At 39.0% G+C, this 27,103-nt stretch overlaps 1 protein-coding gene across 7 annotated transcripts in view; it reads right to left on the bottom strand.

The window, feature by feature from the left end:
* Positions 1-27,103, bottom strand: part of PTPRM (protein tyrosine phosphatase receptor type M) — an 835,156-nt gene that overhangs the window by 601,716 nt on the left and 206,337 nt on the right. For all 7 annotated transcript variants that reach the window (XM_030810737.1, XM_030810732.1, XM_030810734.1 and 4 more), the window contains exon 2: positions 19,852-19,974. In XM_030810737.1, the coding sequence (XP_030666597.1) occupies positions 19,852-19,974 (123 nt within the window). The remainder of the gene's footprint in view (positions 1-19,851; positions 19,975-27,103) is intronic.

Genomic DNA, 27,103 nt, shown 5'->3' with positions numbered 1-27,103 from the left:
ACATTTGGGCACAAAGGCAGGAGTGCCTGTCCTCACCTAGGTCCCTGAGCACCGGTCGGGCGTGGAGCTCTCTCCAGTGACCACACCCTTCCCTTCCCAGCACTTCCCTTCCATATCAATAATCCTCTCAATCTTGAGCCACTGTTGAATAAGGAAGAATGGGGAAAATAAGCAACTTTTAGCCAAATTTCTACATAACCACATTTCAAGCACACTGTGCACGGAGGAGGAGAACTGCTTTGCTACAGTGGAACAATGTCATTTAGAAGGAAGGTAAGTGAAAAAAAATTAAGATGTTTTATAAGAGAAAGAGCTCCTCATTGTGAGATACAATATTAAAAGTATTAACCATAAGAAAAGAAAATGATTAATTGGATTCTGCATCAGACATTGTCCTAAGCTCTGTACACATTCACTCATTTACTTCTTGTAACAACATCATGGTGTGAGTCATAAACTCCCCCATTTTACAGACAAATAAACCGAAGCTCAGAGAAGTCAGTAACTTGAACGAGGTCACATAGTGAGGAGCTGAAGTCAGGGTGCTCTTAACAACTATGCTAACAGCTACCTTCCTATTGGGCATATGACAGAACATAACTAGAAACCACACCCTAACACTTTGATAAAATGTACAAGCCAAATGCCATCAAACTGTGTTCTGGGAATGTATTTATTATTATCTCCAAGTTGAAATATCCAAATGTCTGGCCAGGCACAGTGGCTCACGCCTGTAATCCCAGCACTTTGGGAGGCCGAGGCGGGCAGATCACGAGGTCAGGAGATCGAGACCATCCTAGCTAACACGGTAAAACCCCATCTCTACTAAAAAATAGAAAAAATTAGCCGGGTGTGGTGGCAGGCGCCTGTAGTCCCAGCTACTCGGGAGGCTTAGACAGGAGAATGGCGTGACCCCTGGGAGGCGGAGCTTGCAGTGAGCCAAAGAAAGAAATATCCAAATGTCTAGCTTTTAATTGTGGGACATTTCTTGATTTGGTCCTTGCAGAGTCTATAGAAAGAAATCTCAAGGGCCATCTATATAGATAACTTGGTAATAAAATTTAAAAAAATACATATTTTACTAGTAAAAGGCTACTTTTATTAATATTTGGGAGGCCAAGGTGGTTGAATCACTTGAGCCCAAGAGTTTGAGAACAACATGGGCAACACAGAAAGACCCCATCTCTACAAAAAACAAAAAAATTGGCCAGGTGTGGTGTTGTGTCGTGTAGTCCCAGCTGCTTGGGAGGCTGAGGTGGTAGGATCCCCAAAGCCTGGGGAGGTGGAGGCTGCAGTGAGCCGTGATCACACCACTGCACTCCAGCTGGCGACAGAATGAGACCCTATCTCAAAATAAAAAGCAAAAAACAAATAAACAAAAGAACACTTTTGTTAATTTAAAATACAATTTTTCAAAAATTATTTTAAAATTTGTGATTGACCTTTAAAAAAATTTATTATGTGTCAGTCATATAATCAATGGATAGCAAGAGTTTGAGAAATACAGGCCCATATAACAAGGGGTATGAGCCCGGGGAAGCTAAGCAGATGTTTTCAGAGGGATGATAGACAAGAGAAGACAGGCAAAACCACTCGGTACTGAATAGAGCAAAACATAAGGGAAGAGATCAGAAGAGTCACAGGCTCTTCATGCACCTTCTGGGGTTTTCCTCTGTGGAAAGAGAAGCCAGAATAGTCTTTACATGCCTCTAAAATAAATCACATCTCCCCAGCACAAAGTAAAAACTGAATTAAATGTAGCACACAGACCACTACGAAGAATAATCTACAAAAATAATGATGTCATCTCTAAGTACCTACTGGTACCAACAGCTTTAAATTATGGGTTAGCATTTTGGTTTATTAAGAAGCTCCTTCAGATGTATTAAAAATCCGTTTACTTTTAGTATTGATTTTTTGATAAATATATTATCCAGAGAGGTTATAGGCAGTGATTTCCCTGGAAAAGCTGACATTTATTCATTGATATTTGCTTTACTGAATTAAGTAGCAATATATGCTCATATATCTTTGCTCTATCTGGGAAATTATCAGAGTTAAGGTAAGAGAATATTTTATGAAAATATTAGGGTATGGTTTAATAATATAAAGCTTAGGAAAAAATCCACTTGTATAAGATCTAGTTGTTATGGATTAATTCTTGACTTTTATATCAAAACATCATAAAGTTAATTCTCAAAACATTATTTTAGTCAATTAATGGGATTTTTAAAGATAGCACTCCTTTATAGAACAAAAAAGTCATCATTATATTCAATTTAAATAATGTTCTCCTGTAATAACTTACCAGGACCATTTTATTAAGTAATAACCTCCTAGGCCAAGTGGGGCAGAAGTTGCCAGCTACTCATCAAATGTCCTTTTCTTCTTCTTCTGTGCATCTAACTAAACCATACTCCCAGCTGCCTTTCTCTCCACTTCCAGACTTGGCCCACAGAAACCTCCACACAGATCCTCCAGGGACTTTTCCTGTGCCATCTGGATGTCCACTTGACATCTAGAAACTTGGAAAATACATGTTGAAGATGCAGAGTCCTTTTCAACCGGGATGTCTATGTGTAACAAGCTCCCAACCCAACCACCTCCAAGCTGGGACCATACTAGACTATAATGTGAATGGGAAATGAAGGTCCACAACGTTACTGACATTGTGAGATTTATTTGTCACAGCATCTAGTGTTACACCAAGACATACGTTTTTTCTATTATGTAAATTCTTAGCAAAAAACAAAGAGTCTCCTTTTCCTTGGAAAGTTCTTTAATCTGAAAACACAGGATCTAGACCACAGGGCCTACTGAATTCAGATGTGTCCTATTCTCAGAACTCAGTAAGTCGATAGACATTTATGAAATAACCATGTCATTTGCTCTTATTAAGGCATACAAGGTAAGTAAAAATGTCTTACATGAATGTAATTCATTATTTGGCTTGGAAAAGAACACATTTATAAGATGAGTCTTCAAATAATGAAGGAAGCCTTATAATAAAAAACAAATAAACACGACAAACTACCAGCTCCCTTAAAGAGCATGCCTTCTATCACCATTTGTTTTTTATTAATTCATGTTTGGTGAGTTATCTTGTGTATGTGTTTGTTTTTTTTAACCAACTTTCATTTTCAATTATTAAGAGTTAGCAACCACTCCCATGAGCTACCTCGGAAGGTTACCTTCCTTTTCTTTTTAATTTACTGGGGGAAAGTTTATCAGCTTAGAAAGAACTGGACTTAAGAATTTAAAAACCAGTAATTTTTCCCAGGTGATTAGTAGAAATAGCAATAAAGGCAGGAAATGCAACAAATGGCATGACTTTCTAAAGGGCTTCACACCAATTAATATTTTTGAAAGGTTTTATTGCATTTGTCAAAGATGAGTCTTAGAGAGATCTCCTCTTTAATACTTATAAACTAGGTATAAGAGAATCAGGCAGGAAAGAAAAATAATCACTTGAATCAGAAGACCCTTTCAAAATAAGACTGTTAATAATCCCTTCCTCTTTGTGTCAGTGGGTATGCAGAGCCACAAGCCACAGAGGAGAGGCTCTCTACCTGCTATGCTGATCTCAGAAAACTGTGACCAAACTTTACCCTGCTGGCTGAAAAAGGATCTGACCTCTGGGATTTACTCTGAATCAAAACATGGGCAGGATGCTGCCTGTGAAAGGCTCACATGGGATTTAAACGTCCTCCCCTGGAGCTCAGAGGATTCTCTGTTCTGTGCTTTGCTGAGAATATGTCTCTAAAGAAAATATTGTTCTTATCTACTGGGGAAGGTCAGTAATGATAATGACCTTATGAGACGCAAGAGTAAGTAAGAACTCTTAAGCAGGCCAACAGGAGGAGGAAAAGAAGTGCAAAAGAGCATATTCATTAGCTCATTTGCAAAACCTGACACTGGAAGTCAAGCAAAGTCACCTGGGGCAACAGCAGAGGCTCCAGTGAAGGAGCAAAGAATTCCACGTCTCCATCTGCTGGGGGATTTAAGGAATTACCGAAATTTTAAAGTGTAGCATGGCTTAAGGCTTATCAACCATCTTATTAAAGATAAATTAAATGAGAAAAGAAGCTACTGCCTCATTTCAGGGGTAAGAAAATGTGAATGCTCAAACTAATCACAACTATAGACTTTTATTACTTAAAGGTTGCAATGAAACAACACACAACCATTTCTCTTTTCAGTGCCAAGGTAACCGTATATGAATAAACCATAGGCATTTTATGAAGATAAGCGGTCTCTCAGCAAAAGCAACCCTTCCCTGCACAAGCACAATTATACTTGAGAAAGGAGAATGATACATATTCAGCTTCCTAAAGATGCCAGCCAGAGCAAATGGGCAGATAGTGACTTCTGGCTGTCTTGATTACATCTATCAAATCTTAGCATTTTCAGCCTGCTAGGGGGGACTCCAGATAACAGGCCCTTTCTTAAGTGAGTCCCAGGCTTCAAAAACCACCATAATGGGTAGCCAATTAGTAGAGGAAATTAATCTTCAGCAAGTCTATGCCACTTCATGAATTTAATTTTCTTTTCTTCCATTCAGTGCATTATTCTAATACTTGATTTTTCTGTCAAGTAAAGCATTGATCAACTTTGCTAACCTCAGAAATCTGTGACCTCAGAAACCCTGTACATAGATCCTCCAAGACAATATTAATAATAATTATTATCATCATCATCATTATTTAAAGACAGGGTCTCACTCCATCACCCAGGCTGGAGTGCAGTGGCACAATCACAGCTCGCTGCAGTCTCAACCTCCTTGGCTCAAGAAATCCTCCTGCCTCAGCCTCCCAAGCAGCTGGAACTACAGACATGTGCCAACATGCCTGGCTAATTTTTTATTTTTATTTTTGTAGAGACAGGGTCTTGCTATGTTGCCCAGACAGGTATTGAACTTCTGGGCTCAAGCAATCCTCCCGCCTTGGCTTTCCAAAATGCTGGGATTACAGGTGTGGGCCATTGTGCCCAATCCAAAATATTCTTTATCTGGTAGGATACAAAAACAGAGCTACTCCACAGTACATACTTCATAAGTATTTACTGAAAAAAAAAGGAGAACCAAAAAGCTAGAGAGGTCGCCCACTTAGGTCTCCTTCCTGAAGCTTAAATATTAACTATCTGTAAAAGCTGGACAAATCTATAAAGATCATCAGATTCCCTTGGTAACCTTTCCCATGGCTATATTAACAAAAAGCTCAGAAAATGTTTGTCTATGATGCCTTTCAAAATACTAGCAAATTCTGCTAGAACTAATATCTTAGGAAATAAATATGTTGCCTTACAGAATTGGGCTACTGATAGGCATGTGACTGGTAAATTCACCTATGGGATTTGCTATCCATGCACATGAAATTTCCATTAAGCACAATTTTCAAGTCTTTCAAAGCATGTTAGGCATCTTTATATCATTTTGTCACTATATACTTCATAAAAGGAGTTGAAACTATTTCATCATTACAATATATATGACAATTTCACCGTTAAAACTCCCAGAAGCAGCACCACTGATGGAACTTAGATAAGCTCACTCATATATAAATATGTTTAAATATTTGACTTTCTCCAACCCTCTACTGTCCAGAAAGCCTACACCTAATTCTAAGTATATGAATACTACTCATACTTTCATATTTTTCCAAAGCAAAATATTTCATAATCTCAACCTTCATAGAATTAATATTTACAGTTATGTGGCTTCATACAATGTAATTTTATGTGTATTATTTCATTTGATAGTCTAGTAAAATAGGCATTTATTAGTATAAAGAGGGACTACTTCTCAATAACAGGAATGAATTATTTATATTATCTTTATTCAAAAAGAAAAAGAAAATCCTAACACTCAGGGATATTCTTTTGCAATGCTTCCAAAATCTTTTTCCCTTCTTTCTTTTCCTTCTCAACTTCTCTGAGCCTGTAACTCTAACTTATCGAGGTATGCTCATCATTTAGCATGGCCTAGGTCAGTCATTTTCAAAGTATCTGCCAGAGACCCCTGAAATCCTTGAGACCCTGTCAGGGAGGCCACAAGGTCAAAACTATTTTCATGATCATAAGAAGACACTATTTGACTTTATTATTCTCAGTTCACGCTCAACTCTCACAGGTGTACACCACTGCTCTGATGCCCAATGGAAGAGATGCTTATGGACTCTTGTGTTTTCAAGCTTTCTCAGTTTTAATTTCTAATTCAGAAAATATAAGTAGACATTACCCACTTGAACAAAAAGCTCTGTGGATTTTTCAAAACATTTTCAGAGTACAAAGGGGTCCTAAGACCAAAGAGTTACAGATCCATTCAACAACCCCAAAATCTCAGTGGCATACACAACACAGTTTATTTCTCATTCAGGCACACACCTACTGCAGTCATCTGAGTGTGTGTGAATGTGTGAGGGGCAAGGGAAGGCATTTCTACAACTTCCTCACTCAGACATCTGGGCTAAAAGCATCTCAATGCTTCCACAGTCACCATGGCGGGAAAAAGGGGAGAGAACACCTTGACTCTCATCCTGGTTCTAGCAGCTTCTGCCTGAAAGTGGCACATGTCACTTTCACTCACAATCACCAGCCAAAGCATGCGGAGTAACATCTAAATCAAAGGCGACAGAGATGCCCAATCTTCCCATGTTCCCATGTTTCTAGAAGGTGAAAGCTGGAAGCAGTCATTCAACAACACTAACAACCACAGGGGCTATCTCTTATGACAGTTCATCTCTTCCCAGCATCTTTTCCAGAACTTATTCATCCTCATGACTCTTCATGGGGTCTAACACCAAACATATTTCAGGAAACATGGGGAGAGATACTATTTAAACATGACACATGCAAGATCACTTATGTAAATTGGGTTTTCTCAAAACCATTGAGAAATACCAAGTGTAGAGAAAATACATTATGGTGAATGCTTTCCAAAGCTAGTATATAATGCTATTCTATCAAGTGGGCCCTCTAAAAGTCTTTGTTTGACTGATGTATAAAACCAATTATTTGTAATAATTTGTGCCATCAAAAAATGTCCAACACCTTTTTATAAGAGCAAGACTCAGATCAGTTCAAATAAATTAACATTTCTGTCTGAACTGACTCATCCAGCCCAAGTAACAAATTCACATGTCAGTGGTGGGTTGACCCAATGACCCATCTGCTAAAAAATACAAACTGTATCATTTTGTTTTCCAAATAACAAGCATTGATTGCAGTGTTAGAAAGGTCACTTGTCATCAGTTCAGTGGTTGACCTACTGGCAAATTGCAGCCTGTCACTCCACAGTAAGCCAGGACAATCAGCAACTAAGGGACGTTTTGTTTATAGAGTACAATTAGGGAGGTGACACCATTTTCACAAGGTGTGTAACAGGATGCGTCTTCAACAGAGAAAAAAGACGTGTCATGAGAAGGCATACGATGGTTTTCATAATTTCCCAAGATGACTACCAGAAACCTCATTTATTTATATTTACTTTGAAAAGCACTGAATCAAACCCAGTCTGCACCTTCAAGTTTTATGCCAAGGATTTCAATATTTTATCCATTTTCTATGGGTAACAGAATAAATACAAAAGATACCTCTTTCAAGGAAAGATACAAAACAAGGAAATATACAATTAAGAAACAACCCTGTATTAGAGGACCCAAAGCATACAAATAAGGACTGGTCATTCGAAAAACAAATTTCCGGTGACACTCTCTCTAAAAGTGCCACTGTATTAATATGCTACTCCACATATCCAATTAGACACTTACTAATGCTGCATAATCAGTTGTTTCAATTTGTCCACCCACCAGACAGAGGCATTACGATTGTCCGGCAGACAATTAATTAAATAGCTATATTTATTTCTCTTTCGACCACTTAAGCTTTTACATATTGCTTTAAGATATAATTCATCACAATCTCCTAGAATAAAGTATCAGTTAACTATGCATTAAAGTCCACTTATTTAAAATAATGATCTGCACAATCATCTAGTGGAGTCTGCCAAGAAATTCTGTATAATTTTTTCTGTATTCAGTCCCATATTATGGATAGGATACAAATGAATGCAAGCATGTATCCAAAAATAAAATGCATTTTCCAACAAAGTTAACCACCAAAATATCTACCAATAGGATAAGAATCTTTATATTTGAGACACCCACTGAGGCGTAAAACCATGTGAAGCATTTGTCCTATTTGAGAAAGTCCTAAAATTACACCCTTTAAGTTAGTGGCTCCAAATCGGTATTACATAAGTCCATCAGCTCTACTAAACCTCTCCAGTAATGACCAATGATCATCACGTTATGCTTAGAAAGTGAAGACGTGGCTCAACCTGGGTTTTGTAAATAAACACTTTCAATGCAATTTGATGGAATAGCATTTTGCCTAAAATGTACTAGTGGAGAAAAATTGTGTTGGCATGACATGAAGTCGGTGTACCTCAATTAATGTCTCATTGCCCCACATTTATACTGCAAATTTTGCTTAGCTTCAAAAGTACAGAAAAATTAAGAAAGTAATGAATGCACACTTCCCTTAGACTCAACACTTGTTAACATCTTACCATATCTGCACACATGTGCTCTCTCCCTCTCTCTCTCTCAACACACACACACACTTTTTTTCTGCAAAGACTTCCTAACACTTGTATCTTTTAACACTTCAGTATGAATCTCCTAAGAACAAGGGTATTCTCTGACATATTCATATGCTTTTTGGTACTCACTTACTAACCAAATTTCCTTATTACATCTTTTCTGGAGATACTCTTATCAGAAATTTTGAATTTTCCTCTACACATACTCAGTTAAATATTTTCTTTTCTTCTCACTTTGCCAGAAATCAACACTCAAATCACCCTCTTCCTTCATATCCTTCACTGGCTCATCGCCTATGTCTGGACCTCTTCCTCCTCCCATTCCATGTACTTGGCAGTCCCTAGAACTACATGCAGTTTCCCAAGCAGCCTTGTGAACACCTGTGCTCCCTTCCCACCCCTCACTGCCTTTACACAGGATGTCCTTCTGTCTGGTGTTTCTACCTGTTCCAGCATCACTACTCACCTTCTCTTGCCCCTCTTGGGTGCTCCCACCTCCTGGAAGCCTTCCCCTTGCCCTCACCCCATGGCCTCCATCTGGGTGGCAGCCTCCTTGGGCTCAGAGCAGACAAATGGAGCTTCCCCGAGAGCATTTACTTGCGACACCACTTCTACATGGCCTGAAGACCGCAGGCTGATGTTTCACTGCATCCCTGGTGACTGGAACAGCACCTTGCACACAGCAATGCTCAAAAAGCAGTGTCAATGTCAAAATAAAAATGTAGAGACAAATCTCTGAATTTACTGTTTTATTCAGGAGAAAAGAGCTGCAATTTGGGCATACATGCAGACTGGGTGGTCTTGGTAGATCTGAAGAATATAGAAGGTTGGAGGTTTTATAAAAAGCTGAAACATAGTTTTATAAAAAGCTGAAACATAGTTTCTAGTGCCATAGTTCATTGGCACTAGAAAAGCTTGGGGAAGCTGGCAAGCTCTGATTGTTGAGTGACGATGGTGGGTAAGGTGGTGGGATAAAAGAAGTTTTAGGAGTTACAGCAGGTATTCCAGGAACTATTAGATAAAACTGGTTTCAGGTTACAGCAGGCAGCTTCAGCAGCTGGGCTGGCAGAGAATGACATACTTAGAGCAATGGTGTGTGTCCAGGGTGCTTTTCCCCTCCAGCCTCTTGACTCTGTTTTAGTTAGGTATGACAAGAATGACCCAATTCCTAGGATCGCCTTTCACAGTGGGAAGGAACCTCTATTTGTTCCTGGTCTTAAAGTGAAAAGGATAATCTGGGCCTAACAATTATTTATTTAAATGTATTCAGCTCTTTGACTTCTTGGACTATGGAAAGTCTGGACAGCTACTTTTTTATGGGGGACCCTGTAATGATCCCCCACAGGCAGAAGGAGAATACAGTGAAGCAGTGCCCTAGGCCACACAGAACTTTCAAGGCCTTCCCCATCTTGGTGTCAATGTGAGGGATCTTCTAACGTCACCATCCACTGGCCAGTGGGCTATGCCAGCTGGCACAGTGATGGCCCACTCCAAACCCCTGTGACTCCATAGATCCACCCCATGTAAAGAGAGGCCACTGGGCTGGGCACAGTGGCTTCCACCTGTAATTCCACTGCTTTGGGAGGCCAAGGCAGAAGGATTGCTTGAGTCCAGGAGTTCAAGACCAGCCTGGGCAAGATAGCAAGGCCCTGTCTCTCTACACACACACACGCACACACACACACACACACACACACACTTAAAAATTAGCCAGGCATGGTGGCATGCACCTGTAGTCCCAGATACTCCAGAGGCCCAAGCAGGAGGATCCCTTGAGCCCATGAGTTTGATGCTGCAGTGAGCTATGATCACGCCACTACACTCCAACATAGGCAACAAAGCAAGACCCCATCTCTAAAAATAAATAAATAAATTATATAATAATAAAAAGAGAGGGCACTGTTCTGCTGCCCTGAATCCAAGTGGGAAGTCTTCCTCAGGCCTTCGACTTTCTGGTCTTTAGAGAAAATGTTTTCAAAAATCAGCTCCATCTCTACCCACTAACCCCTCTGACTCTGGGATTAAGGGAATGTCCATGAGTGTCACCTCAAAACTCATTGTCCCTTCTTGACTCATATTGCCAAGGTGGGTTTCTCTGTCCCAGTAAATTGGCCCTGCCCAGCATGAGTCCCTCACACTATGGAGCCCGACAGGTGGAACACACAGGCTGTGAGAGCTGAGTGAATCCTCGGTGGATATTTTCAGGAAAAGTAGCGTAACCATCCCATTGCTGATCACCCTTAGTCCTCACCTCTCCCACCTCTCATCCCCTCCACTACCAGATGCTAACTAAAAGATGTACAACATCTGTCATGATCAGCCTGTTTATTCCATTACTTGGCTCCACATAACTCTTATGATGTCATCTTGTACAATTTTACGGGAAATTTAAGCAGGAAATAAAACTATTAAAACACATTATTTATAAACACAGGCTAATTTGTATACTTTTTAGCAAATATTTAAAACACAGCTAGCCACTATTACTTTTTGTAAGCTTCCAATCTGCCAAGACAGGAATTTGGAACAAATTTAAAGGAAAACATTTGTTGAACGTTAAATATAAACTACTGAAATAAGTGGTCATACATAATATAGTGTGGCTGACATTGGCCCCTTTGAAACAGTGTGATATTAAAAATCAAAATATTTTTTAAAGAATGCTTTAATCTCTGAAAGCTTTTGTATAGAAAAACTGAATCACTGAAAACATTATGCTGCATGAAATAAGCCAGACACAAAAGGACAGCACTGTATGACTCCACTTACATAAGCTACCTAGAGTGGCCAAATTCATAGAGACAGAAAGTGGAACAGTGGTTGCCAGGACTGGGGGAGGAGGAAGGAGGAGTTAGGTTTAATAGATAAAGAGTTTCAGTTGGGGGAAGACACAGAAGTTCTGGAGAAGGACGATGGTGATGGCTATACAATGTGAATGCATTTATAATGCACTGAACTGTACACTTAAAAATGGTTCACATAGTAAATTTGATGCTATGTATATTCTACTACATTTTTTAAAAGGAGGAAAACACCACATCAGATGTGTAATTCAAGAACAAAAATCCTTCTTTCCTTCCTTCCTTCCTAATTAACATGAAACATAATCCCTGCCTTTGGCTCCATCACCCAGCATCTCCCTCACGGGAAGAACCCTCCCTCTCACACCCATTACCCACACAACCAGTGAGGGCCACTGAAGGGGCACATGGTGTCCACGCATGTGGAAAAGAGGCTACACAGAGCCTGTGGTGTTTCACTAAGTGCTCCCCACAGGTCACTGACATGAAATGGTTTTTCATAATCATCTAAAGTTATTTTTCTAAATTTTGTAATTTCGAAACTGCTGAGAGACTACAACTCCAGTCCAATTTATTTTGCTTTGTCTCATCATTCACCATATAAAAGCTGACTGTAAACTCATTCTAAGCCTCATCAAAGTGGTCTGAGTAAGACCTAGGGAGGACGAAGGCTCACTAGTGATTATATTACAGTTAGAGCTCAGGTGGGAGCCTCAGTGTGGACAACTGAATGAGATATTCAAGGAAGGAGAGTAATTCAATTTTTGTTTCTTGGGTTCAGTGACTGGAATTATTCAGAATCAACTAAAAAAAAAAATGTCAAATTCAGTGCCCACCTCCCAAACATCTGAAGTGCTAATTTTTATGATAAAGTTGGACTTGGTTATAAAGGAAATGTGTCAGATAGAAATGATGAGGCCATAACCTCAAATCCTACCATCCAGATAAAAAACACTGTTAGATGGACATAAACATGGGAATGAATGATAGACAATGGGGACTGCTCGGGTGGAATGGTGGGACGGGGGTATGGGCTGGAAGGCCACCTATGGAGACTATGCTCACTACCTGGGTGATGGGATCATTTGTATACCAAGCCTCAGCAACACACAATTTACCCATTTAACAAACCTACACATGTGCCCCCCCGAACCTAAAATAAAAGGAGAAAAAATATCAGTGTATTTTATTGTATGCAAATTCAACATTAATTTTTTACAAATTAAAAACAAATCTTGGCTCAAAAAAATAGGCACTGCTGCATCTAAATATCTGAAAATTTCATTTGAGATATTAATAGGGTTTTGAAACAAATATACTGATTAAAGATTTTTTTAAATTATTATATTTTAATAGACTTATTTCAGCTTGGGGCTTTTTAATCCAATCAAAAATTAGACGAAGATTTATATCTTCTATTTCTTACCTGGCGTCATTCAGAAGAGAAAATAAGAATTTAGCAAAAGCTGCCCATTTAGCTGAGTCAAAATTAAGCTAAGAGATGAATTCATACCAAATTGCCTCTAAATTATTTAATAATACTAATAAATGGAATAAATCTGTTTAACATTGCACTGGGCCGGGTTAGAGGCTAAGCTCCTGGTGTGTGTTATTGGGTCTCACCTGGTCAATAACTCTTTGAGGTAGGTTTTAAACGTCTTCCCATGGCTTTCAGGGTCCTATGCGGTCTGACTCTCACTCCTAGCTCCAGCAGAGCACACTCCTGCTCTTCCCTACGCTGGATCACTCAGCCACCATGGCCTCTTGGTCTTGACAGGATTCAGGTCTTTACTCAAAGATGCATCCTCAGAAAAGCTGTCCCTGTCTGCAACGCCCATTGCTCTCGAAGCCCTTATCCTGATTCCTCTTCAGCACTCTTGGCACTTCCCACCATGACAGTCTATTTTCTCCACTTACCCGTGGACTGCCTGCTGGACTCCTCCATGGGATTTAATCATCAAGAGGCTAGAAACTCCATTGCTACAGCTCTAGCACCTATAGCCAGACCCACAGTAGTCAGCTATTACTAGTCAGCTATTACAGCTATTACTATTACACAGTAGTCAGCTATTACTAATATTTTACAGATAATAGGACTAAAACGGGGAGCTTCAGAACTTGCCCAAGGTCAATAGCTACACATTGATAGAGCCAGCAGCTGACCTGGGAAGGGCATGTAGACCCATGGTCAACAGCCTGCACATTCATTTCAAGAAGATCCAAATGTATGCACCTGAAATGAAAGACTAGCCTCTTCCCCAGATGCATGTTCTCACGTGAAGAGAATACGCAAGGGTGCTCCAAAGAACAAAAGTGAAGGCTGTCATTCTCCCATGGATGCCGGGGTAAAGCATTCCTTTTCTGAACTTCAGTTTCCTATGTTGTAAAATGAGGATAATGCCACCCAATCTTCCAGGCCCATCACGAGGACCAAATGATACAGAACAAAAAAGCAAATGTTGTTAACTGCTTAGTGTCATTTATATGTACAAGATTACTTTGTTTTCTAAGGCAGACTGATCTGAAAATACTGTGCTGCCACTTGCCTAAGATTTAGACTTTTTATCTTACTTTTTTTTAAAGAAGAAAGCTATATGGAAAGCTAGATTTGATGCTTTAATGTGCTGGGTCTGATGAACTATATTTTGGATTACTTCTTACATAGTCACCACTAGAAAGTCTTTAATAAATGTGGGAAAATGTGGTTTTCTAGCATATAATCATAAGCCCATCCAGGAACGATCTTATCAGACTAAGAATTTAAGGTAGGCTGAGAAGAGGATCTTTATTTGTTTCACTCGGTGAAAAATCTCAGGCATCTAAAACAATGCATAGCACATAGCAGGTGTTTAATAAACATTTGTTGAATGTTGACTGATTTGAAAGAATGAATAGGATAATTAGAGAACGGTCTGAATATTCTGTGCCAAAAACATTTCTCACTGGAGACATGCTGAAATTTAAGAGGGGAAAAGTCTTTTCAAGCCCACCATCATCTTCTCAGAGGGGAAAAGTCTTTTCAAGCCCACCATCATCTTCTCTTCATTACTCTCTAAGACCTGAATACGCCCTGAAGTGTGAATAAATAGGGAAGTCTTCCTTAGCACAAGGAAAATGTGCCTGATAAATGCATCCAAAGAGAAAACTTCAATTACTTTGTCTGTCAATGCATCTTCCTTCCCAAATGTGAAACTGACTCTAAACAAATATATGTAGTCATTTTTCTATTTTCTGGGTCATCACACAGAGTGCACACTGCTGCCCTATCCTGACACTTTCCTCTCTGTCTTTCATACGGGCACCCACAGACATGATTCAATTCTTACTCACATTTCCATGAAAATTAGCAGCAGCATCATTCCCAATTCCCCGCAGATATAACTAAGACATGGAAAGATAAATGAGCTTTATGTAGTCCCATGTTATACTACCTGGAAAAATACTAAGAGAATTATGTTTTCCCAACACTGATACCCACTTTCACTTAATTACAGCCTTTTTAGAGGTAAGAAAACTTAAGGGGCCAACATAGACTATAAATACATGTCATGAGTATCAAATAGCTACGGTTATAGCTATGATTATAAGTTACCTTTATATTTTTAATATTGTAGATGAATTTGATTATTTGATTTTTTATAAAACAGGGTTATATTTTAAGCACATAGAATCTACTATCAATTGTATAGAATTAGAACACTGAGGTACAAGTACACAAAATACCACATTATCAAACCAGGTAGGTGTTTTTATATCATAAAACCCTTCTTAATGCTTCTTAATCTATGTGATAATTATAGAATGTGTTGCAGTATATAAAGTGATAGAATATAACAGTGCTAACAAAAAATACCAGGTTACTATATCAAGATTTTTGTGCTCAAACAGCAATCCTTATGATAAAGTTCAAGAAATTTCCCCACTGTGGGCTGGGTGCAGTGGCTCATGCCTGTAATCCTAACACTTTGGTAGGCTGAGGCAGGTGGATCACCTGAGGTCAGGAGGTCAAGACCAGCCTGGCCAACACGGTGAAACCCCGTCTCTACTAAAAATACAAAAACTAGCTGGGTGTGGTGGTGGCTGCCTGTAGCCCCAGCTACTCAGGAGACTGAGGCAGGAGAATCACTTGAACTAGGGTGGGAAGATAGTGGGAGGCTGCAGAGGTTGCAGTGATCTGAAATAGTGCCACTTCACTCCAGGCTGGGTGAAAGAGTGAAACTCTGCCTTAAAAAAACAAAAAGAAAAAAGAAAGAAATTTCCCCATTGCTACTAGAGAAGATCAACTGATCTGAAACGAATCACTCACTCACTGATAAAAGAGAAATTAGGTTTGGCATGGTTTCCCCACTAAGAAAACCGTGATGACTCAGAGCTAGCAGCAAAAGTTTAATCTACTATGACATGAATGTTCACTTGAAATACAAAAATTTAAATGGCATTTAGTATTTATTTCCCCTAAATATGTATTTCCAGAGCTAACGTCACTGCTCCAGAGTAGTTATCAAGCCAGCTTGCATAAAACTCCAAACTGCATTTTAATTTTTTAAATGTGGTTAAAAATAACCTCACACATAAGGATACAGGGAAACAAATCTATTCACTGGAGCACTAACTTTTAAAAAGACACAGAAAAAGTAAAAAGCTAAAAATTAGAATGAAATGTTAGTCTCTCACTGTCATAACTTTTAAATTCATCTTGATGAATTATTATTCTTCATTTATAAAGATGGGGTCTTCCCACGTTGTCCAGGGTGGTCTCGATCTGCTGAACTCAAGCAATCCTCTCACCTCAGCCTCCCAAAGTGCTAGCATGACAGGCATGAGCCACCGCACCCAGCCCTTGATGAATTATTCACTTATTGAATTACAGGACTGTGACAAAGATTTAGGTACTAAAAAATAAAGAAAATCACATCACGATGCTTTTCAAGAGATAGCAAATTTAAGGCAATGATAGAGGAAATCTCTAATCATGCTTTTTTTTCTTACTGATTTTGATAGCCCAATGTGTAGAAAACACATCTTCTGAAAGTGACAGAAAATGTGAAACGTTTGTATATTAATAATTATATGAATATAGAAAACAACAACAATATAAACCATGGGTCCAAAACAACAATTACAGGCTGTTGCCAAAATGGTCTAAGACAGGCATCAGCAGCATTTTTCCGTAAAGGGCCAGGGTATAAATACCTTGCGCTTTGTGGACCAGTCTCTGTTCCCACTACTAAACTCTGTCACTGTAGCTTGAAACCAACCACTGACACCATTTAAACAAATGGGCATGGCTGTGTGTCAGTAAAACTTTACTTGTGAAGGGTGCATTTTGAATTTCACATCACAAAATTTTATTATTCTTTTTGCTTTTTTTTAACTATTAAAATATGTAACAACCACTCTTAGCTCACAAGCCACGCAAAAACTAGCAGCGAGCTGGATTTGACCACCAGGACAGTTTGCCAACTCTTGGTCTCTAAAGTGTTACAGAACCAACCTATGTACATAAGACAAATACACATACCCATGAAAGAATAAATCTAATAGTATTTTACATAAAGGTTTAGAAAATTTGCCCTCAAAAAGCTATGGTTCTATCTGATTTTCCTACCCATTTACCCTGAGAAATTCTTAAGAGTCATTTCTGTTTTAGCACGGGAAAACCGGCCTTGGAATCAGTTTTTGAAAGGAATAAATCATATTGCACACATTAATGGAAGAGGAGAAGAAGAAAAAGAAGGTGAAAACCCTGGAAACTAAGAAGCATTTAAAACTTATGGCTGTATATACATATTGGAAACTCAGTTTAAAAATCTAGACTTTAGGATAGTACATGCATGTTTATAAGATGCTGTTTCCTCACTTCTAACAATGCTGCTTTGAGAACCTAACTCCTTACTTTGGTCGATGGGTCAGCTGGGCACAGCTCCACATTCTTTTATAAAATATTGGGTTTATACTGAGAAACTGCTTTTAGAACACTTCCAGTCTATAGCACACTTAATTACATATCATTTTAGATTGTTCACCAATTGTATTTTTGTAACATTTTTTCTCCAAGTAGATAAGTTCCTAAAGAGAAAAAATCATTTTTTATAATCCTTCCTCTCCTACAATAATTACCATCATGTTTAGCATACACTGGGGCTCAAAAACAATTTCTAATGACTAAAGTTTGTTTAATGAGTAGTGAAAAAAAAAGAAAAAGAAATACCAGTATTTTCAGTTCTATATTATGGCAAAAATATTTAATCTGATGGAGCAATGATAGTTTTCAGAAATCTGATCTGCACCCATGCACATAAGCACAGCCAGAGAGGTGGGGGAACTGCCAGTCCTTCCCCTTCCTCACTAAAATGCTGACACCTAAACCACTCTCAGGTCCAAACAATGAGTTGCAATCTGTTTGGCGGTGAGGGTCCAAAACACACCTTCTGTAACTATCAGAAATAAGACAGACTTGACAAAAGTGTTACAAGATGTAACACTCACAGATCTTATGCTACAAAGGCCTAATATTAATTATCAAGTATTCTATTAAGCAACAGAAGAATAAATCATAAGAAAACATATAAATGCCTCCATGTCATTCTTCTCAAGTCAGAAGAGCCTTCAAAGGCCATATATGTGCAGCATCACTTCCTCTTCATTCACCTTTGTTCTTTCAATTACCTAACTGGCTGTGCCAGGATACACCTGGGCTTTGATCTTTACTACCATTTTTTTAACGGCCTGTGCCAGAAACCTATGATTTTAATATTTTAAAGTTGACAACTTAGTCTAAGGTGGGCCATTGAAAAAAAGAAAAGGACAAGATGGTGACAAGAAATTATTTCTTTGGCCTCATTTACCAAGGGAGGTGAGTTATCTTGTGCCAGAAATAGAGATAGGAGAGGCTAGAAAAGATTCTGAAATACTTGGGCTTCTTTTTAAAAGTTGATTTTTTCAAGTCAAGTTTTGATTTAAGAACAAAAATAATGAAATCAACTACCTAATGTGAAATATTTCAAATTTTTTATCAAATGAGGAGTTAATAGACAAAGCAAGAGTAAGTGCACTCTTCTGGGGCAATCTACCAGGACTAAATCTAAGGGCCCTCCCCACTCTCACAGCCTTAGCCAGCCCAGCCTCTCTGGACACAGGCTGGATCCTCCTGAGAGGGCAGGAAAGACCAAAAGGCCATCAGGGGAAGACACCTGTTTGGGAAACAACAGCCCCACAGGAGGAGCACAGCTGTGTTCTCCTCTTCCCCTCTCTTTATCACTGACAAGAACAGAAGCAGGAACTGGAATTTGGAAAAGCAACTAAAGCTGATTTAAACAGTCATATTCAACAGCACACACACATACAAAGAGAACAGGAGACACAGAAAAGGAGGGTGTGAGCTGCAGCTGCAAGGAAATAATCAACAGCTAAAAAGGTTTTGAGGTCCAGTGAAGCCATAGTGATAAAGAACTCAATGCTCCCTTCTTTGAAGTTATAAGTAGTTAAATGTAGAAAGGAGAGGGCAGGAACACAGTGGGCATCATGCTGTCAAACCTTAGTGACAACATTAAACTCTACTTCACGTTGAAAAGCTACCTTTACAAGATTACCTACTAAATGTAATTATTCCTACGCTTTGGAGCATTAATGAAAAACTTTGCATTCATTAAAAAGTATAAAAATTGTGTTGTATCTGAAATCCATATCAGAACAACATGTTACAGAGTTTGAATCCTGAATGGAGCAAACTCATCACTGAATCTGCAGACCTAAAGTCCTAAAGGGATGTCCAATGTCATAGCCTGAAAAAGGGTCCATTGCAATAATCAAGCTCCAAGCTGATTAGAGCTCACTAGTCACCATCTTCCTACTTTTCCCTCCCAATAAGTAGTAGAATTCTTTTTGGTGTTCAGTGGAACACATCTTTCACTCATCAGAAATTCACTAAACATTTCTTCAGTGGAAAAAATACCCACATTTTTGCATTGCCATTTTATCTTCAGAACACTTTCAAGATCACTGGGCATTCTCCCAGATCTCCCAGGTGCCAAGTGAGCCCCTGAGGCTGAGAAAAGTCCCCCACCAAGGCCTCCTATCTGGGATGGATGGAGACTGTTATTTGGATTCCCCAACTGGAGTTCTACCCCTTAGACACATTTGCCAGAAGAGATCTCAATCTTTTTCTCATATCTGCTGCTTGGGAAAAGATCAACTGGGTAATTAATGCCCACTAATATAGCTAAAGTGTACTTGCAGATAAAAGAAGTATAATTTAGACTTTAAGGGGAGAGAGATAAAACTTTTATAACCTATCCTGTTAATTGCACCACTCTCACTAGCTAATCCAACTTTGACTGCCACATCCAAAGACCAACACCTTCATTCATTTAACCAATATCCAGTGAACACATTGTATGATTGAGACTCTTGTGTTCCTCTTTAAAACAAAACTTAAAACTAAAAGCAAACCTGATGGCATCCATGGATCAGAAGTCGGTTTAGTCAAGGTGTTCACTTGCTCCCAATTGAAGTCATCATCTTCAGATTGACTATATCCACATGTGCTATATGGCTCATCAAAGAGGCAGCCACCTAAAATGTAAAAGAATAAAAAGTAATGTAAATACCAACCAGATCTCTAGAATAAGCTATGATGATTGCAGGAAGCCTTAGACTTGATGCCAAGTTTGATGCCAAACTATATATGATTAGGTCTTTCCACTCAGGAGCTGTGCATCCAACACTTAGTGATCCCTGGCCGAGTGCTGCTGCTGAGTATTAACCATGCATCACCCACACCGCTGTATTACACAGCTCTCCAAAAGCAATCTAATGTTGGTAGAAGCCAACTGAAGGTAAGACCTGGCCGGGCATGGTGGCTCATGCCTGTAATACCAGCACTTTGGGTGGCTGAGGTGGGCAGATTACCTGAGGTCAGGAGTTTGAGACCAGCCTGGCCAACATGGTGAAACCCCATCTCTACAAAAACACAAAAATTAGCTGGGCATGATGGCAGGTGCCTGTAATCCCAGCTACTCGAGAGGCTGAGGCGGCAGAATCACTTGAACCCGAGAGGCAGAGGTTGCAATGAGCTGAGATCATGCCATTGCACTCCAGCCTGGGAGACAGGGTGAAACTCTGTCTCAAAAAAACAAACAAACAAAAACAAAGAAAAGAAAAAAAAGAAAGACCTAAGCAAATTTAAAATTCGTAGTTTCCAGATGTATAGGAATTTGAAAAATTGCTCTTGCATTCAAAATTTTAAGAGAACTGACTTAACTGTTCAACATGTTTTCAATAAAGAAAAAACATTTATAATTTGTCCAAAAAAATAAAAAAAGAAATGCTTTCACCACAATCCTGGCACAATAGTAGAGGACAAAATGCAGTACAAACCATGGTACAGCTTGCAAAATATTTTCCGAAGAATTATTCTAAATCTAACAAAGAAACACGTTTTACTTTAATACTTTGGAGATTTGAGGTCTCAAAATTAAAAGAGATGATCAATTCACTTACAGTCCACACAAGTTTTAAAGGGAAAAATAAATTCAAGACTAAGCATGTGGTAAACATCTGCTGAATTCTGGTACTAGAAATGAAACTACTTAAATAAAAAAACAAAGAATAATAGAAAATGCAGCATATACACAGCAATTCAGCTGTTTCAGCATCAATAGCATGCAGCACACTGATGATTTTGTCCCATCTCATATCCTCTTGAATGCCTCCTGTTACTTTTTATAGTAATCAGATCTTTTCTCCATGTTTCATATGGGGAAAGTGATTAATCAAATTGATCTTATTAATTATGAAAATTCTACTATCCATATAATGCTATTAATCATATTAATTCAAAAAATTATAATTGTTTGCCACTGATGACAATTAAGTGATCCGGTTCAAGAAAACATGAATTTAAGAATATTTTTGGCTGGGCGCGGTAGCTCACGCCTGTAATCCCAGCACTTTGGGAGGCTGAGACGGGCGGATCACGAGGTCAGGAGATCGAGACCATCTTGGCTAACATGGTGAAACCCCGTTTCTACTAAAAATACAAAAAATTAGCCGGGCGTGTTGGCGGGCGCCTGTAGTCCCAGCTACTCGGGAGGCTGAGGCAGGAGAATGGCGTGAACCCAGGAGGCGGAGCTTGCAGTGAGCTGAGATAGTGCCACTGCACTCCAACCTGGGGGACACAGTGAGACTCCGTCTCAAAAAAAAAAAAAAAAAAAAAAAAAGAATATTTTTACATTATGTCCACAATGTGTGTCCTGTTGGCAAGAAGATAAGTAAAACAGCCATTGTCCAACCTCAGAGCAAAAACAGATGTTAGAGGTCACCTGGTCCAACTTCTATCCAAATGCTTAGGTCAACTGTACAACTTCCCAGCCAGCCAGCCAGCCTCTGAACAGATGAGGCACTCAGAATTTTGTAAAGCATCCTATGTAGAAAATCCCCCCTTAAAAAGGCTCAAACTCTGCTTCTTGGAATGTATACCCATTTATCTTTGCTCTATCCTGTGAAAAAATTGGAAAAAAAAAAGAAGGAAGAAAGAAAGGAAGGAAGGAAGGAAGGAAGGAAGGAAGGAAGGAAGGAAGGAAGGAGAAGGGAGAATGAAAGAAAGAAAGAAAGGAGAGAGAAAAAGAGAAAGAGAAAGAAAGAAAGAGAGAGAGAAAAAGAAAAGAAGAAAGAAAGAAAGAAAGAAAGAAAGAAAGAAAGAAAGAAAAAGAAAGAAAGAAAGAAAAGAAAGAAAGATTTTAGCTTTTGCACAGGAAAGCTGATTATTTGAAAAGAGCTGTCATGTTCTAAGTCTTCACTTCTCCAGGCAACAGGCAAAGTATGCTTTGCTCCCTGCAATTCCTGCTACTAAAAGGTTTACAGGCCCTCCAACCATCCTGGCAGCTGTTTAGAATTCAACGGGCTACTGCCCTTAACCGCACTCTCTTCTCAACAGTGCATACAGGGTGCTGGTCCATTCTCAGCTTCTGCGAGCCTGAAATCCCATACAGCTTTTGCACACCACTGCCGTTGAGTCATCTCTCCACTTTTGTAACAAAGTAAACGGTTTTCTGAATTAAATCCAGGACTCTCCATTTATGCTTACTAAATCCCATCTCGTGCTTTTGTGCATCACTCCATCCTATAACTCTGACACTGTCATTCAATTCTGGTAATAGCCATCTTACCTAGTTTTGTGTTGTCTGCAAATCTGATGAGCACGCTTTCTACATCTGCCTCCAAGGCTCTGATAAACAATGTTAAACATGATTGATAGCATCAAGGAACCTCAGACTGTCTGAGGTTTCCCCGCTTTCTAGCTTTGTCTTAGTTGTTAGCTCCAGATCTGATGGTGAAATTAGTGTCCCTGGACACTGTCTTCTCTAACAGTTTTAACAATTACTTATTTCAACTAAACACTCCATTGAGAACAAAACAACTCAAAAGATACAGCCTTAATTCAATATTTCACTTGACAACAACTAGTCATTTATATTGCCCTCTTACTGAGTTTTAACAACTCCAGAAACAAAATGGATTTGTTTCGAATGCATAATACTAACAACTTTCCAATGAAATGTTAGAAGACTGCAAACATTTATGAGAAATATTGTCTCTTGGTTGCAAACCCTAATTTTGATGTAGAAAACAGCTTCAGTATTGTAGCAATAAGCTCAAATAGCAACAGCACTAATAATATTCAAAAAGAATGAAATCCTCAATTTTGACAGAGAAGGTCCCCCAGTGGAAACAGATAGCGCTCAGATAAAAGTCCTACAGTGCGATCTTAAACAGTGAGAAACAGTGGTAAGCATCCACAAAACAACTTAAGGCTGGCTACAGACCTGGTTTACAAAACCACTATTGCACTGAAATAGAACCACATATAAAGCAAAAGCATGCACGTGTGGCTGAGAGCAAACCCAGAAGACTAATACAACACTGGTGCCAGGTTATAATTTTCCCATTACACAAAGCTGTTCTTATCACTTGAAATGAAACAAATAAACTATGATATGGTTCTTTCTGGACTCATGAAGGATTATTGAACTACTGGAAAATGGGATCAACTATGAATTTCATATTGCCCAATGAGGATACATTTCCCTGCACATCAATTTTCAGATCCACCCCTAGCCTTCATTCAACAGATGTGGGACCCCCCAAAATAACAAAGATGGCTTATTGAGCTAAAATAAGATGAGTTAAAGTAAATGACATCAGAATTAAAATAACCAAGTAAAGAAAGAACAACTAAGCTTTCAGTTTTCAGGACAGCTTTGGGTAATAGCAAAATGTATAGGTTCTGAGTCAAACACACGCATATCCCAATTCTTCCACTGTTAGCTTGGTGATTTTAGACAAATCATTTAGTCTCCCAAGTCTAGATTCTTTACCTATAAAACAGAGATAACACATACCTCACATGGTATTTCTGACAGTTAAATAAGACAGCAAATATAAAGTCAGTGTAACAAGAGTCAGGCATGTTCAATCAGCATCAATTATTATCAGTTCTTAAATCCTTCTTGCCAGATATACTTCATAGAACAAAGCACTCTCAGGAGTTCATTTCATTGCAACTAGTTGGAATATATAATCAAAAACTTCCAAGTGCACTTCATGAGAAGATGAAGAGTTGTGAGCATCATATAGGTAACACCCTGTGGGTGCCTCTATTAAACATGGAAGTGCCAAGAACAGGCGGTTAGTGAGGTTCTTCAAGTAAATGCTATCGGGGACAATGAAAAAAATATGATAAGGAGGCAAAGTCCCCTGAAACACAGTAAAAGGATGCATTTCTAAAAATACAGTCTCCTTGATTTTCTGAATAACACAGACAAATTTTGCCATCATCTATAGGAGTATGGTCAGCAACAGACTCCCTAACTTTTCTCCAGAACTGTGACACCTGGACTGGCTCCCAGCAGTCCATGGTCGTACTATATTCCTCTGTTAAATCAAAGCAAATTATTTGTGTTTCACAGGGGGGAATCACAACTAAACCAAAGTCATATACAAGATGGAGGAAAGTTGATATAAGCTGGGTGGGGTGGTGTTCTGCATCACTCATTCTCTCTCTCTTTTTCTCTCTCTCACTCTCACACACACACACGTGTACCTGCATGTCTCCATCATACCTTGGGAAAGGCTTTTCCTTAGCAACTTTGAATACAACACACAGGTTCTAGATAAGAATGAGTTACTATGCAAAAAGAAGTGTCAATGGATGGCAAATACCCAGGTAATTGATGACAATGATGATTCCTATACTGTTCCAAGACATGCAATTCAACACAATAACATAAAAATTAAATCGATAAAACTGTTACAAGTATAAGCTAAAAGGCAAGGGAAGTAGAGCAAAGAAAGGGACACCAGAAATGTGGCTAGGACTCCACCCACCCACCACCAAAAAATTTTTTAAAAAGTCACTAAGTTCACATACCGGATTTTATCCACAGATTTCACTTTTGAGTTTTGGCGTAGCCAAAACTTTGAGTTTTGGGGTGCAAAGAAGAAAATATGATTGATCATACAATTTGCAGTATCTATAAAATAGTATATAAATCTGATAATAGAGACTAACATTTACCCAGGACTTGTTTAATGCTCACACCAAGTCTATGAGGTAGATACTATGACCCTCATTTTACAGATACAGAAACCAAGGCATAGAAGGTTACACAGTCTGTCCAAGGTCTCAAAGCTGGAGAGTTGTGAAGCAGATACTTGAATCCAGGCATCCAGTCATAAGGGGCCCATATTCTTAACACTACAGGATAGTATCTCTCAAACTGGAGACCAAGAAGATACACAACTACCCTAACCCTAAATTCAGAGAGAACTATCTTCTTTCCCAGAACCCTGGCAAGAAGGAATTGCCGGAAGTTAAGGAACAGAGTTCTCAACAGCATCCCTCAGAACAGAGCAATGAAGTTGAGGGCCCATTCAGTAACATCTTATGACAGTAGGTGACCACACTCCAAGTCAACAAGCTTGATTTGGTGGGAGCCCAGTGTATTCTAGATTAAAACTGAAATATGCTTTAAAATTATCTTTATGGGCCAGGCACTGTGGCTCACGCCTGTAATCCCAGCACTCTGGGAGGCTGAGGTGGGCAGATCACCTGAGGTCGGGAATTCAAGACTAGCCTGACCAACATGGAGAAACCCCGTCTCTACTAAAAATACAAAATTAGCCAGGTGTGGTGGCGCATGCCTGTAATCCCAGCTACTCAGGAGGCTGAGGCAAGAGAATCGCTTGAACCCGGGAGGTGGAGGTTGCAGTGAGCCAAGATCGTGCCATTGCACTCCAGCCTGGGCAACAAGAGCGAAACTCCATCTCAAAAAAAAAAAAAAAAAAAAAAAAAAATATATATATATATATATATATAATCTTTGTGGATACTCTTGCTCTCAACAATGCCTTCGTGGGCTACTATAAGTTTGCACATTTACTTCAACTAAAAACTGCAGGTAGTATGTGCTGTTATTGAAGTGCAGACCCACATGCTTTTTATTCTTTGTGTTTTTCAAGACAAGATCTCATTCTGCTGCTCAGGCTTGAGTGCAGTGGCACAGTCCTAGCTCACTACAGCCTTGATCTCCCAGGCTCAAGCAGTCCTCCCACCTCAGCCTCCAGAGTACCTGGGACCACAGGCACATGCCATCTTGCCTAGCTAATTTTTTTTCCTTTGATAGAGAGGAGATCTCCCTATGTTGCTGATTTTGAACTCCTGAGTTCAAGTGATCCTCTCACCTCAGCCTCCCAAAGGACTAGGATTAAGGCATGAGCCACCATGCGCAGATCCTACATGTTTTAGAAATCAAAGAAAATGGAGTTGGGCCCAATATTCTCTCCTGAAAATCATAGAGTTTCAGAACAGAAAAGCCCATAGGCAGAGTAGCAAATCTGCTCCAAAGCAATATTGATTATAACTGTGTCTTAGTCACCTTGGTACTCCCTAGAGCAGTACGCATGATCAACACCCAATAAAGTCTTTTTAAAAGGATAGGTAATGAATCCCCCAAAGTTCTATGCAAAATCTGGCTGCCATTATTTTGCCTGGAAATTTCCAAAAGAAGCATAATATAATAAACATCTGAACAGTGAAAACAATCTTAACCTTCCTCCACAAACCATCCAGCCCTGTCCTGGCGTATCCCAGAAAGAATCAACTGCAAAATGTGACAAAATCAATGAACTTGTTCATTTTTCTAGTCTGGCTGAAAACTATAAGCAAGTTAAATGTTAATGAAGTCTCCACAAATTATGGCTTTTGACTTACAAAAGTTGAATTCTCTTGCTTTTTTTTCCTGGCAATTATTAGACAGCAAGGCTAGTTGTTGATAAAGGTCATTCTTGATTTATGAAAATAAAATATTGTCACTTGCATAATGGAGGATATTTATCTTTTTTATTTCTTTGGAACAGCTGAGGATGATTCAGTTGATCCAAGAGTAGTATGAAATCATTAAGTCATAAGCTATAAAGAAAATGGCCCATTTTCACCCCAAAGGAAACCTTATGTGACCATTCTACATCCTACTGAAGCTTCAGGCCTGGAGACAAAACAACAGAAAACAAATTGACAAGAATTAGAGTCCACCATTTAAAGCAGTATATTAAAAATTGTTTTTTTTATTGTGACTCATAGTCATGACATCTGGACCCGGTACACGTAAATCATTTGTACACTTTAAAAACCAAATTTATCTCT

This window comes from Nomascus leucogenys, chromosome 4 (genome assembly GCF_006542625.1).
Source record: "Nomascus leucogenys isolate Asia chromosome 4, Asia_NLE_v1, whole genome shotgun sequence".
NCBI classification, from domain to species: Eukaryota; Metazoa; Chordata; class Mammalia; order Primates; family Hylobatidae; genus Nomascus; species Nomascus leucogenys.
This window is presented reverse-complemented; position numbering and strand designations above follow the sequence as displayed.